This window comes from Thunnus albacares, chromosome 15, assembly GCF_914725855.1.
Source record: "Thunnus albacares chromosome 15, fThuAlb1.1, whole genome shotgun sequence".
NCBI classification, from domain to species: domain Eukaryota; kingdom Metazoa; phylum Chordata; class Actinopteri; order Scombriformes; family Scombridae; genus Thunnus; species Thunnus albacares.
In genome coordinates this window covers 17,267,570-17,285,832 of record NC_058120.1, presented here as the reverse complement: position 1 = coordinate 17,285,832, position 18,263 = coordinate 17,267,570, and the positions used below count along the sequence as shown (strand labels likewise).

Genomic DNA, 18,263 nt, shown 5'->3' with positions numbered 1-18,263 from the left:
TTCTCTCTCTATTTCCTTTTTTTCCCATAGTCTTTTTTATATCTCTTCCCACCAATCTTTATGGCTTGCATGCTTTCACACATCATTTTCCATGCTGGCTCTGGGTATCCCCACTGTGGAGAACTCTGCCTGTTTCATCTGGGTGTAGAAACAGTGTGCTAATATTGCCTGCTTATACCCATTGGGTGGGATAATGGCAGCCATCACTCACTGATGCAGCACAGAAACTGACATTTCGCTCTCCTTGTGCAGACAAACAGTATATACGTCCCACTGCTCTGTCACTCTCTCTTTTGTTTCTCACTCCCTTTTTTTCTCTCTGAATCTTCCATTATCTGTCTCTTTTTTGTCATTTGTATCTCTGCCTCCAAGTCTCCCTGCTATTCTGTTTTCATTCACAGTTCAGCCGTCCAAGCTGGGATTGTACAACAAGACAAAGGTCATGACCCTCAAAGGATGTTGTTGCAAAAATGGAAACAACATTTGATTCTAAAAGCTTTAAGACCGATCATTTTACTCATACATAAATTATTCAATTAAGTCCTTAACAGAGGGGCATATTAAGCATCAGGGCTACTATTACAACTCAATCATCCTACAGGGAATTCTTATTGCAGCTCAGTGAAAGAATATTGGCAGCACAAATGGCAGATGGGGTATATAGCCTATGTCCTTCAAATCCAGCTCACAGTTTCTTTTCTTTGTGTACATTTCTAAACAACAATGAACCATTGATTTAGGGACCTTACAGGCCTGTCATTTGCATAATTATTAGAAAGTGAAACACCATTTATCATTTGAAAGGAGATCTACCAGGCGAAGATGTCAAAATCAACTGAGTAAAACCTTCATCAGTGAATGTTTTGTCCACTTGGGGTAGCAGAAAGAAGCTCTAAAAGCAACACTAACATACAAGTTTATCTGGCGAACATGTTAGCAAACAGCTGCCTATTTACACATCCAGGGGACATGACCTAACATTAGCATTTATTTGGAGTTGTGTTTTTGGCCAAGTGTCAAACATAGGTCCAATATTCACTCACTATTAGCACTGCTTTTGGTCTTCACCGACTACTTTATCTACTAAATGCTACTATATTCACTAGCTAACTTTTTCTACCCTTCAGTGCTAGATAAGTAGCATACAGTGTTTTGATTTTTTTTTCAAAATTCACACACAGGAACCATAGATGTAGTTTTTTAAAATCAATTTCCATCATAACCTGGCATCAGCCACAATGCTACTGGACTGCTAACAGTTTGGTTGGAGATTGGGGTGTGTTATGCTAGTATAGTGGCTAATGTAGTCTTGAGCCATAGCCTCAAGCAGAGACGAAGAGCAGGCTACAGAGTTTTAGCTCACTTCTTTCTAACTTCACACCACCAGAATTTTTTCATTTTCAAACTTGTCTTCAGTCCCAACCGATGTTTCCTCAAGTGACATCACCAGTACTCCCCAAGACGTGTAAACAGACTATGATGTGTAAAATCATTGGAGTTCCCCTTTAAGTTTCATATTTTACTGAATTGTGAGTTGTTATTTTTAAATTAAACTCAAATCAAATCAAAGTTGTTGTTTTTGTTTGGTTTTTTTTTTACAATATTTTTGATATTGTGCACACATAATAGTGCTGAAAAAGGCTCCATTCTATTTAAGTAAAAGGAAACCAAAACTACAATCATCAGTCTTTGCTGTTGCATGCATGAAAAATTGAGGATACTACTGTAAAAACACTCTCACATACACATATTATCCTCATGCCAGGTGTCCATTATTGTGGTATACCAGATGAATAAATACTACATTTGACAACAGTACATCTGAGATTTGACCTCCTGCTTGTTTTTCTGAAAAGCTAATTAATTAAAGAACAGATGTAAACACTTGACATGAAGGACAAAACAACAGCAGCACCGGACGGCAAACAGCAGACACTTTCTGCAAGGCTGGCCTCGAGTGGGAGGCATTGTTAAGAGGTGTGAGTCTGCAATATGTTTCTTTCTCTCAATTAGAATTGCGAAGGTATCTGGCACGTCTGCTTCTCTCACACAGGAATGAACTGCGGAGGCTTATTTGTGTAATTGTTTTGACTCAGGTTGGAGCCCAGAGGTAAGCCTAGGAAAACATCACACTGACCAGTTTGTTCACTTGCCTGATATTAGAACAGAGGCCAGAAAATTATTATTTACTTTCTTATGTAGTTATTTTGTGTGAGAGTTTTCATATTGCACACCAAGATACTCAAAGGCCCTGTTTCTATTCTAAATTTCAGGAAAAAAAGGAAAAATATCTCCTGAAAATGTTCAAGAACCTAAAAACAGTGATCAATTTAGAACATACAGCAGTAACATAATCAAGCACGTGTTCCCTTTATAATACATCACAAAACTGTCTCAATTCCTTGTTTCTCTCACCTCCTCTCCTTTCCTGTGAGACAGGGATATGCTGGTCTGGCAGGGCGCACTATTGTGGTCGAGCAGTCATTAGAAGACATAGGTTTGATTCCCACGACGGTCCAGTGATAGCCATCCTTCCTGGTGAAACATTCTGAAGCTGGACTCTGAATCCCTTAACGCTTTATACATTGTGACAAATTAGATAAATGTCCATCTAAATGAAATGTGAGAGGAGTAGAGAAACATGCCTGCTTCTCCCCTACCAGCAATACAGCACACAACATGTGTTTCTGAGTAAAGGGGAAAAGCATAAGGGACTTTAGGTATATACCGTAGCTGTCTTTTATTTGTATTATTTACAGAGTCTCAGTGTATGAGGTTTCTAAATACAAAAGCGCAGCTATTACTGTAACAGCAACAGATACAATGAATGCACATAATATGTGCATAACAGCATGCTTTTCACAAAAGGTAAAACAAGCACAATGAAGTATTTGCTTGACTGTTTCACAGCAAGCTCAAGTCTGTCACAAAGTGCCATTTTCTACATTGACAGCATGCACTTTACAGTAAAGCTAAGCCTTTTACCATTAACCCAACTGATCCCGGAGCGGATTCGTCTGCCCTTTCAAATCCCTGTCTCCAGGGTAACTGAAGCAGGAACTCTGGCACCTGTTAAGTACTGAACAGAGTGGGCAGATGATTCACCTGAAGCCAAACCACAATCACCTTTATTCATAGATTAATAACCTCCTGTGGTTCAAGACCTGTAGCACTGGGTGGGTGTTGATGGGGAATCTTGCAAAGCCACATTATACTTGGAAAGCAATCAGCTGAAAATGATTGCTAATTTTGGACGGGGGATGTGATTTTTGTGGTTTTCATGCACACCTGCACACATACGGATGCGCCAATACCATACCATACTATTATTATGACTCCCTGTGGTGCAGGCAGGAGTTCAATATATGTGGGATGAGTAGAGGAGGGTCGCTGGGTACTCCAGAGGTTGCCAGTGGGGTTGCTTAGGGTCAGTGCTCTGAAGCTTCACAATCCCAGAGATGGTGGCTGTTGTGCGGCTACAGGACAGTGAGACAGCACCGACTGGCTGCAGGGTCAGGGCACCAGGGACTACGGGTGCTCTCCCTTTGAATGTGACAAATACGATGTGACATGTCAGTGCAAGCTCGAGAACATTGCCCTCTTTCACTCATACTAGTGCACTATTTTTTCCGATCTGTTTCTTTCTCTGGCACACAAACACCCCCACGCAGTTTTCTCTATTTCTCTCTCACAAAACCAGACAGAGAAACACAAAGACACTCAAACAGTGAAACGCAGTTACTCACTCTTGCATGAACATGCACACACACACACGCTCACCCTACTCCCCCTGTGGCTGTCATCAAAAGCAGCCACTCTACCCTACACTATATAAAAGTAGCAGCTTGCTTTTATTCTCTGTGGTCTCAGTCTTCTCTTTTCCTTGCCGCTCACCCCTCATCTCCTCCACGGTGCCTTCCAGTCATTCCACGTCATCCCACCTCCCCGACACCTCTCCTACCACCCAGCAGTTAAGTGCATTTGCAGACCCTCTCAAATAGGCTGTCATATATATTTCAAAGGCATTTCAAAGCACATTCAGACGGACTGAATGCACATTCACCAAGAGGCTATACAGGGCGTACTTTTGCGCTGTGGCTTTTGGAGTCATTTTTCGTCTTGAATAAGACGTTTTTTGAATGTCATGCTCTCACTCACTCTAACATTAGAGTATACTTATGATATTCAGAGGTCTATAAACTATTTGACATGTCATTTATATCTTGCATTAACAAAAGTCTAAACTTATTCATTTACTACAACATTTTAAAATGACGCAAAATGACAAACTTTAAAAGGGATCAACTTCAGAGGGTTACGTTTCCAGCAAACTCTATGTATATATAACCCCTATTAGAGATTTAATAGTAGAGAGATGATGAAATGATAGTATACACACATATTCACTAATATATACAGATGGAAAATATATTAATAAAGATGAACAGACAAAACACAAGCATAAAAAAAAAATCAAAGTATTAGTTCATTGAAAAACAACACACAAATCTTGACAGTTGGAGAATCATCCCAATTTGTATTTCCTCCTTTGATGCTGTTATGGAAATTGTGGTAATTTTACCTGAACGTCTGCTCGTCCTCATAACCCCCACCCAGGATCTTAGAATGCTGGGAAGTGTTAATAATATTTAAAGTTAAACGCCATCTGTTCCCAGGGCCCACTGTGAATACCAATACGGCCGGCAAACATTGCAATTAACGGAGCCAAGATGTCAGGAACACCGGAGAGGCAGGCTTTGAGCATCCTGCTCCAGGAAAAGATAGGCAGATGTGATGTGAGCGGAGATGACTTTTCTGTTCTCGGGAAAAAAAAAAAATTGTCTTGTCCCCTCTTTCCCTACCTCCATCTGCCCATATGTGATAGGATCCGGAGTATCATCTTTACTTAGGGGGATCTGTTCTGAAATATATAGGCTTTATAAATGCCTGTCTCTCTCTATTTGAATGTTTCATGCACAGAGCAGAGAGGCATCAGTCAGGTGCATGAGAGTCATGCTGTTGTTTTCTCAAATGAAGCAAATTGCATTTGCCCTGCCATACACAGTTTGTTGCCGCAAGGATGTTCTGTTTGTGTTTGAATAAGAGGCAAATGGATTTGTTAGATAAAAAAATATGCAAGTAAAGACAGAGACAGACAGAGACATTCAGAAACTGTACATTACACTTAGGCTATGACTAATGTGGTTGAATTTGAAAACATAATTTATGGGTGAAAGGATCCTTATCTTAAAGTTTCCTGTCAACACTGAAATTTCTTCTTCTTCTCTTCTTTGTTTACTGGCATGATGCAGTAATGTCATGTTAAGAGTTTCTCTGTTGTTATTCTGTGTTTCAGTACTACCAGTGACATAGTACAGGTGATTGTGTCTTTCAGCTTGGTACCAGGTCACATTTCTAATCTCCTCATCGCCCATATTCCACCTCCACTACTCAGGTGTGCTGACCCATTACTGCTCTTCATTCCATGCTCCAATTAAAATCCAAAGGTGATCAAGCATTTTCCATTGTTGGCTGTAAACTGTGCAATAATGCCCCTCAATATTAGATCTTCGCAGTCCATTGATAGCTAGTAGTTTCCATTCATACCTATTGTCTTTACAATACAATTCAAAACTCTCCTCTTGGTGTACAAAACACCTAATAGTCTGCTTCCACAGCACATATCCGACATGCTATCAGTATACAATCCCAGCAGATCTCTCAGGTCACAAAGCGGCAATCTCCTCCACGTATCTAGATCATTTTCAAAGTCTGGTGAGATAACATTTAACATTTATGCACCTAAAGAATAGAACAGTTTGATCTTAGACTTGTGCGTTTTCTTAAAGGAATTCACAGTATATGTATGTATGTTTGTACGTGTGTATGTATGTGCATGAATGTAAGGATGTATGCATGTTTGTGTATATGAACTGCCTTTGTATAAGATGGTGCTACACAAATAAAATTTGTGAGACATGACTGGTCACACTCCATTTTATTTTTTCTTGTGCAATACACCTATTGAATTCTTATATTCATATCCAAAATGATTAATTCTCATGCTTTCATCAAATTTGTAATTGTCATGTCTCCAAAATGCATTTTGATCAGCACTTGCTTTTTAAATGTGCTCTATAAATAAATTGACTTGACTTTGTGTTGTCATGATTGTATGGCTATAAAATTAATGTTACAATACTACAGCAATTCATGGACTGCATTAGAGCCTCAAATCATTATTTTGTAGTTGTGCAGTCATTGTAGTGTCTTGCTCAATACATATATATCAATAACAATGTTTTGTGTGTGTGTGACTAGCTGCTGCAACCCAGTCTCCTGCAAAATACCTAATTTGCCATTTTTTATCAAATTCTTTTAGAGGAAATATAATGCCTGCCTGGATTACATGACACAGCGTGTACTGCAAAATATACTTGCTAATGCAATTTTTATTAATGTAATTTTTAGGAGATAAAATTGATCATGTATGAGTGAGATGTGATTACAAAATTTGCTTCTTAAAAATATTAGAAACACATCAGCGGTGTTCCTGAAAGCTTTATCACATGACTAACGATATGTTAGTATTTTCAAAAAGCTTGTTTTTTCTGATGCACACTACAATGGGATTTTTTTCCCCCCTGTGCCTTGTATTCACACTAAATTGGTGTTTTTAACTGGCAAAATCCAGCTCTTCAATGGAACTCTCTCAAACGCCATTATCCCTCCCACCTTTTCTCTCTTTTCTTCTACTTTTCTTCACTATCCTTAACACCATGTCCACAGTGGAGTCGTATGCAGGAGCAGCCAGCTTTTGTGTGCCCCTGAGGGATCACTGGTGTCACTGTTCGCACATTCAGGTTCATGTGACATTGACCTGTGGGTGACAGGAAAGCTCAATTCTCTGGAGGGTTAGGTGTTGCCAAGGCTGCTGAAAGCACCACCAGTGAGGTCATACTGTGAGGCATGCAGCATTCAATGGATTTACTTTGATGATTCAGACTGGAAAAAAGCCTGACAACTCAGAGTGACACAATGGCCTGTAATCTATTTAAGATTAAAGTCTGTAAGCCTGTGACAGTTTCAAAGAGACATACAGTATCCATGTACTTAGAGAGGACAAATAAAAATGTATTATCTATAACAAACATAATTATGTAAGCAATTATCAACCAGAGTGCAACGATACTATAATAGATGTATTATCCATATGTTTATCATCTGGGCCTGTGTCTGATTATTGCTGCTATGGTCCAGTGGGCATGTTAGAGTGTATGCTCCAAGGGAGAGCAAGCTATGCCTTCCAATATCAGCTGGCCTCAAAGCTGCTTCTATAATGCATGAAGATCAATACGCTGTGGCTTTGTGAGTGAGGCCTTGCAACTCTGTGCCCATATCAAGTATTCCCACCAACTGCCCTGCCGTTTGAAGAGATCTATGCCTTTGGATTTATCAGGGCTCTGGGGAAAACAGACTACAGTCTGGATACCCGAACTGCTATTGTTTGGAGTAAAGAGAGGGGAAAAAACAAAGCTAGTAGCGCTGTGTTTTGGGTATTTCTGACATTCGCAGTTTTATGATAGGATTTGATGATGACTTGTAGAGAAGCATTTTATAGTGATCACTATTAAAAGGGCATTTCACAAAAATCTATCTCAGTTCTACTTTCTCTGAGCTTTAACTTCCTCCGATTCATGAAAGGATTTCGTTGTATTATTATTTATTGTATTGCAAGCTCTGTTTTTGCAGCTGTGTTGTTGATTTGCTCTCATGTGCAACATCACTCATTTTTGATAATTATATCACTAGAGGTGTTGGCACAGCATCTGCACTATTGTTGTAAATGTAAAGGTAAAGTAGAATACATTATCAGTATGTGAGATAGAAGTAGGGAAAATTTACAGTCATATCCTGTCAAATCTTCCCCTCTCACACTCTCCAGAAGCAGTGCTACCCCACCATGTAGTGACATTTTTATATTGCATGAAGTAGATTACTTGAAGATTCCCTGTGATTTCATTTTTAAGAAATATGGCTTGATCTATATTCCACTTTTCTCATAAAAAAATGCATTTTGTGTTTGTGTTTAACGCAGAAACATGTTTATCACAAAGCCTCATGCCAGGATCAAACTACACAAAATCAGCCAGATTTTGACATGGTTTTGTTGTCACCGAAAAATTTCCAGCGTTGCGTCCAAATATGAACGTCAGGAATGACGACTACCCCTTGTAGTGTGACATAATTGAAGGACAGCAATATGGCGTCTGGGATGACGTTGACCAGTAGGATGACAGAGTGCTCTCTGGTGCACATATTATTATATTAAATTAACCACATGCTACTATTGCCGCAACAGAATCCCAAGAAGCAGGGATGCTGTTGTTGCTGTTAACCTAGCATAGCATAACCAGCTACTCACCGGGTTGCTGAAGTGCCTCCGCTATTTCTCTCCGACATTTATCTTTATTGACTCTGTCATGGTACTCCCTTGAGGAAACATCAAAATGGCAGGGGTATTGTTGCCACTGCTCAACAAACCTTTCCTCAGTTTCATTGTTCCACCTGACAGCAGCAACAGCAGCATCCCATATAACGCTTCTGTAGCCATGATTGACAATTTCTTGACCCTCCTCCCCGACGACCTATGAACTCGGGCAAGGTCGTGAAAGGCAGCATATGATGATTGGTTGGGATCATACTTGTAGTGTTGCCAGTTTCCCAGTCAAGACACAGCAAGAAGAACATTATGATCTTGTGTGCACAAGAATAGCTTTACAGTTCCCAGACTCCACAAAAAATCCACAAAAAACAAACAACAATGAACAGAAAAATAATTATGTTGTTGGTTTTAGTCATTCACTGTTTTAATAATTCAAATTCCTCATTATTTTAATTTACATTATTAATAACACCCACCCCTCAGCTTACGTCACCAGCAGGAAAATGTAATACAAAAGGGATTTCTGAGAATATGGAAAGGACATGTACCTACACCAGTAAAGGCCACAACAATATCAGAGAGTATCTGCACATGTACTAAGATAATAGTAGGGGGCAAAAGCAAGATTTCTGCTTCTAAAATTGTACTGCATTGACCTACTTCTATTGATATAACCCTCTAGTGCACTAAGTCTTGTTCACAAATATTTGGGCTTGTGAGCCTTTATAGTCCAACGATGCTTACTCCCAACCCCTCATCAAACATTGAATATGCCTATACGTTGAGATAATGTCAACCAAAGAATATTGTTCCCCTGTCATTGTAATCATTTTTAGAGAATTGAGAGGACTCTTTCATTCAAGAATTCTCTTTGAGGATTCATGTCATTTTGTCTTTCATTTTAACTTTAATTGAACACCAGATTCATCCAAATGACACATCAAACTATCAAAGACCCTTTACACCCACACTTGTGTTTTCACTTAAGCCGGCTGATGAGACATCTGCCAAGGTTTAAGTTGGCAGCTGCCATGCTTGCAATTATGTGTGGTCACCGAAGTTCTTGTACTAATAAAAATTGTAAAGTTGTAATTTTCTGGGATATAACAGGTGCAAGAAAACTAACAGGACAGTCTTTGCACACCCACACAGTCCTGAGAGGAGCTCTAATCAGGCAATACTGAAAACACCTGTGGAGGTGGTGTGCAGGGCCTATAGCACCTAAAAGTAGTTCATTAAAATCTCATCTCAGATTAATTCGAGAGTGTGTAGGAACATACTTACTGTACAATAGTTCAGCTTTGTATTTGGTCTGTTACCACTGTATTTATGCTATGGCTTTACCACGGTTGTTTAAAGCAGCAGTTAACAGTAAACTGTGAACTGTAACACTTGCAACATGTACAGTATTCATAACCTTCATAACAAATCTCTACAATATTTCAATAATAGTCCTGTTGGGAGGAGTACATTATCGATTGGACTCAACTGTGCTGTTATAGGGACTTTAATGAACTTTATGGGTTTCTATCTGTTTTATAGTGTCCCTACAGGATATTAAATATATCAAAGCTTACATTTTTCTGTTCCGGTTTAACAGTGGAATAGCATATAATATATCACACAACCACACATACTGTAACCCTGATTCCCTTTGCATTGAATAGCATTTATCTCTGTCACATACCTTGTACACTTTGTGTGACTTTCACAACCTGACGAATTGTTAAAGCCAACAAGCCCCTGGCCGCTCTCCCTACAGCCTAATGGTCTACTCTAATGGCTGTTTGCCTTGTTTTATGGTAATTGGGGAGCAACTGACTCTGCAGCAAAGTCTCTGCTATCCTTTTCCTGCTGAGATTCTTCTGTTGGCCCCCTCTGGGTCTTCTGCTTTGTAGGTACCAGTTTCTGCTCTAATGATATCATAATTGCTGTTTTCCCTCACAGTGGACAATGGTCGCCAAGCCTGAAGGTGGCCCAGCAAATGAGCTGGAGATCAAACCAGGGACACAATGATGATGAAGACATAGTGTAGATGCAGGGGAAAAAAAGAACACATTCATCAAAGCATATGGTTCCTTTTTCGATGCTGTTACTCATATTTTCCCCCTCATTCTTTTCATACCTGTCGAACCAACTAGAGCTGGTTATCCACAATACATCATTAGCAGCAGTAAATGCAAATGAATCTTCGCTGTGTATGTCAATTTAGACCCTACGTGTATGTCCTTGAAGCAGCTGTAAGGAACTGAGATATAAACTTGACCCGAATGGTGACCGACACTGATAGCCTGACAGGGATACACACCCTTACACACATGTTCCCACATGAACACACAGAATTCGAGAGACTGGCAAAACTAACAATATATTTTGTATTTCACGCTTGATTCCTGCAAGGACTGTTTCCACAATGCACAAAGACCAGCTCCCCTCCTTGCCGCACACTCACAGGAGTGAGATAGTGCAGTTCTGTTTGAACAATCATTTCTCAGTCCAGCTGAATTCATGCTGACGCTCCAGTTTGCTCAGTTTGCTTTCTGAAAACTCCCCTCTTCCTCTTTTTAATCCTCTGAGGGGAAGCAGAGAGAGAGGGAGAGAGAAAGAGAGAGACCAGCATTGAATGCTGACGGGGACATAACTTGCCTTCCTTGCATACCTTGTTTACAGTCTCCCTCCCTGCTGCTATACCCTCCTCTCTCAATGGAGCCATAAAAAACAAATAGGGGCTTTTAGAGAAATTGCCTGTGCACTGAAGATTAATAACAGTTGCACCAGTTCACCCAAGAAAGTCTCCAGAGGCAAAAACGATATTGGAAGATTAAAAGTGCCACATCCCTAAATTGGAATGATTCAGTGCTCAGGTCGCTCTTTAACCAGCTTATTGAGAGTCAAGGCCTTGGTCTACCTGCCAAAGAGCATTCATTAAGTATTTACTCCTGGATGAAGATCTGCTGCATGAGTATAATGATGAGCTGAGTTTGTGATCGAACCTATGTGTCCACGATGAAAGGGTGGTGGCCTGGCATCAGCACAGAAAAAAACAGGTCATCCTGTGTGAGCTTAGGTCACCTTCCCCATGTCTGTAGCCCATTAGTTCAGTGTGTTAAACTAGCCTGCTGGCAAAAGTAAGCAGAATACCAATTTGGCCCATTATTTTCACTGAACAGAAGTATGAGGTGCAGCACAAATCTTTAGGCCTCCTCTTGGACCCAGAGATACCTTCATTATTGCTGCACATCTACACAAACACAAAACATAGCTACAGTGTATGTACCATCCTGACCTCATGATAATTGAAATGATAAGGTAGCAGGACTAAGATATAAAAAGGCATTGTAATGATCATGTCCCTCTCCGGAAAAAGTTTAAAAATCAATTCAATGAAATGACAAAAAACACCATATTTTTGAAAGATGTCATGTCATGTTTTTCTACAATATTATTATCTTTACAATATAATTTATAGGACAACATTTTAATAATGACATAAAAAGTACAACCTAAACTCATACTATACTACTACTTATTCAGTGAGACATCCTCTTTCCTCTTTTTCAGCAGTGGCCCGGAGTTTCTATGGCAACAAGGAGACACGCGTCTCCGCAGCAACCAGAGCAAAGCGTCTCTGAAGTTGCATAGCAACCGCCACAAGACACAACGGGCTTCACGCTTTGAGTCACCTAAATATCAAATAGCAACTTTTCTCTTCGTCCTCGCTTGACTTTAAACAAGAGAAGACCTGTGGATATGTGGAGGAACCGGACGGAGCTAAAAGCGCAAGGCTTCACCGTGAAAGCCACCATGAAGAACTCCGTGGTGAGTGAAGTTATGTGACGTCGTTAGCTAACGGTCGGTTAGCGTTAGCTTTAACGTTAGCAGTGTATGTATGGCATTAAGTTGGGCGTGCCAATTCTGAAACAACTGCCTGACAACTGACTAACATATTTACTGTATAGCATGTGTTATTGGAGGAAGTTGTGAAGAAATATCTGTGACATTTATTGGGGGGGGAATCATATTCAGCGTGACGTCATTTCACATTCAGGTTATAGCCTGACTGTGGGCTGCAGAGACAGTCTTGTGAGGCTGCACCGTTGCTGTCAGTGAGCTCAAGCTGTCAAACTTTACATTCACTACACCATGTTTTTGAATGCTAGAAATCTCTAGCTCAAAGTTTCAGACAAGAGTGTAGTGTGAGAGGGACAGACAGAGGTTGAGTTGTGCTTTGTGTAGTACATGAGCACTGACAGTCTTGACTCCCACATGCTGCCATCAGTGTGGCACCACTACAGTATCTAGGATAAGTTACAATGGATGATGGTGCAGCCTCTTACTTGCTGCTTTAAATTATCCTCTTACTCCTTCTTTCCCCCCTATCATTTCTCTGTTGTTATTCAGCAGAACCATATCATCCATTTTCTTTGTGCGAATTCTCAGCACACAGTACAGAAAAATGGGGATGGCAGTGGAAAAAAGCAAAAAAAACCCAGAATGCCAGAACATATTCTCTCCAACCATCATTTTGCTGTCCATGTGTTTTTGGGCGTGCATGTGTGCGAGTATGTGTGTGTGTGTGTGTGTGTGTGTGTGTGTGTGTGTGTGTAAGGCTTTTGGTCAGACAAGTTTGGATGGGTTTCACACAAGTGTGGGGACTTGAGAACTCTAAAATCATTCAATAAGTTTTATGGGCTAAAAATGATGCTTTTAGAAGCCATTCCAAAGCTATAATGCTATCATTAAGACACTATGAAATCCAGAAGCCATATGCTTAAAAAATGCAAATGTCTTTTTTCTAACATCTTGGAGTTACCACATTAACATAAAAGGTGAAAGTTTTATAGATTGGCATGCTTGTGGGGTAGCTGGAGTTGTAGACAGTACATGATTTGATTTTACAGGCTCAGAGATGTTATATTATTTTCTCAGCCACCAAAGCTTTTATGTATTCACCTAAAGCAGCTACATATTTCTGTCTTGGTGCCCCTTCTCTTACTCTTTGACAAACAAGAGCATCCCGGACCTTGGTTTCCAGTCCCCATATTGGACCTCTAGTGTAGTTATTGAGGGAGGAGACTAATTTCCAAAGACAGCCAAGTCAGGTCTTCCTTTCCTCTCATTTATTGCAATGGATCAGGAAAGTGTAATAGGTTTATATAGCAGAGGACATTAGTCTTTATTGATGGATGTATTGAGTGGTCTGTGAAACCTGCTTTTGTGCTTCTAAAAAAATACATTATTGGTAGTAATATGGACCAGTTGTATTAAGGGTAGGTCCTCAGTACCTGTATCTGTTAATCTATTAGACCAAAATGAGTTAACCAAATCACATTTGTTTTCATGGTGTTTTATGGTTCAGTGTACTAGCACAATTGTGAAATGAACTAAATTAGACCACTGGCTTTAAACATGAATGGAGACATTAATGGGAATAGGATGATGTATGAACTGGCTTTTCCCTTTACCGATATAGTTTGCCAATACAGGTCATTGAAAGATGTAGACTACGTGTAGCCTCCCATTGTGGTCTAGCAGATGTGGCAGGCTGTAGGAGCAGCTAATGTGATAGACTGTAATCTGCTGAAACAAACAAGCCTCCCAGCAGCACATTTACACAGGCATCCTTACTTTGGCACTCATAAACCAGAGCTAATCAGGGTTTGTGTCTGTAGGTGTAACACTGAAACCTGTGTTAATTTGAGTCCTTCTCTACCCCTTCTCTCTAAGCTCAACTCATTTCACATGAATAAGCCACAAGACTATCAACCTAACTCGAGATGGAGAAGTTACTCACCTTTTGTCGTAAGAAAAGACTACTGTGCTTCAGTTCATGTGAGGAGAACAGTTATGTTTTCTTGGCTCCGTTTTAGAGGAATGCAGTATATACTATAACAAACAGTCTGAGATGCCTCACACATTATGTCTTCCTGCTTTTAATTCTCACTTGGCACCTTTACACCGAGACAATTGCTGCTGGTGAGTAACAAAGCATGTCACAGACAGTCATATTGCTTAAATTGAAAGACTGAGGCATTTTGTTTACTCTCAGTTGCTTGATCTTTCAGGCAATTATTCCCAACCTATTGAGACAACATGATACTCTTCATTTCCACCCTTAAAGGAAGAGATTCTAAGACAGGTGGCTTACACTATGAGCAGTTTTTATATACTAGGTTTCAGGGATATGAAGCTTGCAACTTATCCAAGAGATTCCAAGAATACATTGATTTGCTTTCTGCTTTTTGTTTTGATGCTCTAATTGTTGACAGCTTTGACGTGTTTCATGGTGAAACGAGTGCACTGCATCAGAAGTTGAGGCATCCGTGGTCAGCAATAATTTAATTTGAAGAAAGTGTCAGTTAAATATTTTCTGGCAGCAATACCCTGCCTCTCACTTCCATATCTTTTCTGCTTGTAAAATGTTGACTGTCCATTCTTGGGTACTTTGATGCAAACAACCTAACTAGGTCTTCCTCTCAGAGCCACTAGTTTTTTTGTAGACAGCCATTGCCTTGTTACATTCACACTGTACTTAAAAGAATCAGGCCTTTGTGATAAAAAGAGGTGCGAAAGTTGCACAGTTTTGATGACAACAGTAAATACTTGGAATTGAAACTGCGGCTCTCTCTTTTTTCTATGGTGGGGGCTGCCTTGAGATGCAAAAGAGGCAGTCAGAGCTATCATTGACTTCCTCCTCCTTTTTTGAAGGTCATAAACAAATCTCCTGTCAAGAGCCTTTGCGAGGAAGGCTCCTGCAAAGCCCTTTAATATTCACCATCTCCCCAGAGGATCTGCTATGTCTGAGACATGAATGATACTCTTGCACTGCTATACCACTGGCTAAATCCTCAACAAAAACCATTACATTTTTCAGAGGCTTGCTTGTGTCTGTTGCCCTCTGTTTTTTTCCTCCCCTGTGGTCACTGACATATCGCTCCAGAGAGGGCAGCTTTGCAGAGAGCTGTGATTTGTAGGTAACGACAAGGCCATTTCAAGCCTTGAAAGGGTATGGGGAGTTGAAGCATAGGCTTATTATGCTTTAAAGTATTTGTGGTCATAGAAATTGAATCAATAGCACAGGCCCCTAAAACTCTCCACCCTTTTTTTTCAACTGATTCATCCCCAAGCATTTAAAGAGAAAAAAAGATTCACTTTACATTCTGGTGGGAGGTCGTCACCTTGTGTTTCAGACAGAGAGGGAAACAAAACTGTTATTTTCTGTGTCAGAGGCTTATTCCAGCTAGGTGACAAAAAATAACGGGATTCGGGAGAAAGCGCAAACACCTGCACAGTGTGCACAGTGCACAATGGACATGAATACACATACTGTACACGTGATCATCACAGCTGACTCAGATAAACCAGCTATTGAGGAAAGGAAGATATGAGTTTTCTTGAGCTATTCAGTAGGAGTGGGCAATATGGATAAAATCATCTATCAGTGTAGCCATATGGGGACGTACGACTTTGACTAATCCAGTAAATTTGACCTTACAAATAAAGTAAGTAAAATATTAATCAGATTGACGCAAAAATAATATAAAACTCCAATATTGCCATTAAGAAGTCCTGCTTACTGATTCACAACACTGCCTACAATGGTCCCATAGACCTTTTTCACAACAGAGAATCTGACATAGCAGGAAAAGCACAGGTGTAACTCCATTATCCAGTCCCAACAAGGCATCCCATTGAGCCAGCGTGCACAATACTGAGCCCTGACTGAATACCTAAGTAGAATTTAAACAGTGTATTTAGTTTATTCTGGGGCTGCAACTAACGATTATTTTCATTATCGATTCATCTGCTGATTATTTTCTCGATTAATCAATTAATCATTTTTGTATAAAATGTCTGTTTCTGTCGCTGTTTTTCATTAATGTAGCTGTGTACCTAGTATTTAGGATGATGACGTCCTAATAATTATCTTAATTCTACAAAGCTTTGATTGGTTGACTGTTTAGCCAACTGGTGGAAACAGCTGTCAATCAATCAATCAATCAATCAAGTTTATTTGTCACATGTAATCATATAAGGTACGGTCACAGTGAAATGTAATCCTGTCAGTTCCTTCAATTTGTGCATTAAAAAGAGTTCAAATAGAATAGAAATAGTAATAAATATGTATGTGATTGGAGGGAAAACAGCAAAAACAAGACTCTTCTTCTTCAAGCCATCTTATCATTTCTTACTTGATGTACTGTTTACCAGTGTCTACAACAACTGACCTATCTGAGTTAGGGAATGTGGAATCATGCTAGCTTATACCATCTGTTTAAACACCTACCTAAAGGTAAAAACCTTTTGTCAATCAATCAGACACACTTGAGACCAGTCGTGCAGATAGGGTACAATTGATTTATAGAAGATGTGGAATGTGTGCCCTTAGATCATCATCGTGCCCTGTAATTGATTTATGTACACAATAATTTGTAGGATGTTTGCTATAACACGGTGTCCTTTAATATTTCCTCTTTTTGTGTTCTGCCTTCTATGCCTTAACAAAGACCGTCTCTGTGAGGACATTTTCAAGGTCTTAGGTGTCATGAGGCCCTTTCTCTGAGAAAATGCTCCTTTTATGAGAAGATATGAAAGAAAAGATGAAAGTTCAAAGTGTCTGTATACTCTCCTATGTTCTACACTACATATACAACCCACACGCAAGAACATGTACACGGTCCTCTTTAAGACACTGTATAGCACAGTTCAACCGAGAGGGCAAATCGATACAAACTACACCTGATCCCAACCTCAACTTTTGTGTGCGCGAGGGTCTGCAGATTGCTGACCTGATAGACTGCTTTTATAACAAGCACAACTCATTTACTGTTTACTTTGGCCTCTGGGATAAAAATTGAGCTGGCAAACACCGTCACCAAGCCTGCCACGAATCCTCCTGCAACCCGCGAACGCTTTTCCGCCCACAGCCCCACCGTCATCCCTGGCTCACCCCACTAACCCCAGGGGACAGATGGAGACTCCGTGCTAGCGAACGTGACCTCCATATCTTATTCCTTACCTCCCCCACAGCATCATCATTATATACCTGAGCAGATGTCTTGGCCCCCATGCTGTCTCCCTCTCTGTCTTCATCTGTCTCTCTCTCATTGTCTTTCTTTCTCTGCAGAACCTTCATTCAACCAGGCAGGTCCCTAAATATAAAAATATTTTACACCGAGAAACAAAGGGCTGCTAGACAAATTGCTTTATATACACTACAGTATGATAAAACCTAAACCAAATCAATAAAACAGTAATAACAAGATAATAAGAGGTAACAGGACATAGATGCACTTTGATTTTTGGAATTTAATTGTATTGTATCAAAGTAATTTTGTCTTTAGTCGATAGTTTAAAGCCATGCATTGATAAGATTGTTTCAGAGATGTGTTGATCCACATCTCAGCTATTTGCCTTTGACACTCTAACCCCTGAGTGTCATCTTAATAAATTAAGCCATCTGAACAAATTAAACAAGTGACAGTTCAGAATTGATTCTTAATTAGGGTTTAAATTAGTCTCAACTTTCAGTGCAGCCTGATTAAATGTAATCGCGCTTTCACTTGCGATATAAACCTAGTTAAAATGCAGTCTTAAAGCTAATTTGGTATTAAATTAATCCAGATTTAAAAGTTTGTTTATTGCCTGTTGTGTATCAGTTAAATCTTAATTTAAAGGGATTGAATCTTTTCCTCCAACCACTGAAACGCCACAGGAGAGGTAGGGAAATCATAATAAACAGAACATGAGCACAACAAGGACAAAAAAAGGCCGCAAGTTTGAGATAAAAATAAGCCCATTGTCAGTTATATGGATG

General features: G+C 39.8%; 1 protein-coding gene across 4 annotated transcripts in view; it reads left to right on the top strand.

The window, feature by feature from the left end:
- The first annotated feature begins 12,052 nt into the window (after nucleotides 1-12,052).
- pacrg (PARK2 co-regulated) overlaps nucleotides 12,053-18,263 on the top strand; it is a 146,518-nt gene continuing 140,307 nt past the window's right edge. For 2 of the 4 annotated variants that reach the window (XM_044375431.1, XM_044375432.1), the window contains exon 1: nucleotides 12,054-12,265. In XM_044375431.1, the coding sequence (XP_044231366.1) occupies nucleotides 12,197-12,265 (69 nt within the window). In that variant the 5' untranslated portion in view covers nucleotides 12,054-12,196. Of the gene's footprint in view, nucleotides 12,266-18,263 lie in introns of all 4 variants that reach the window. The other 2 variants (XM_044375430.1, XM_044375429.1) reach the window with 2 other exon arrangements.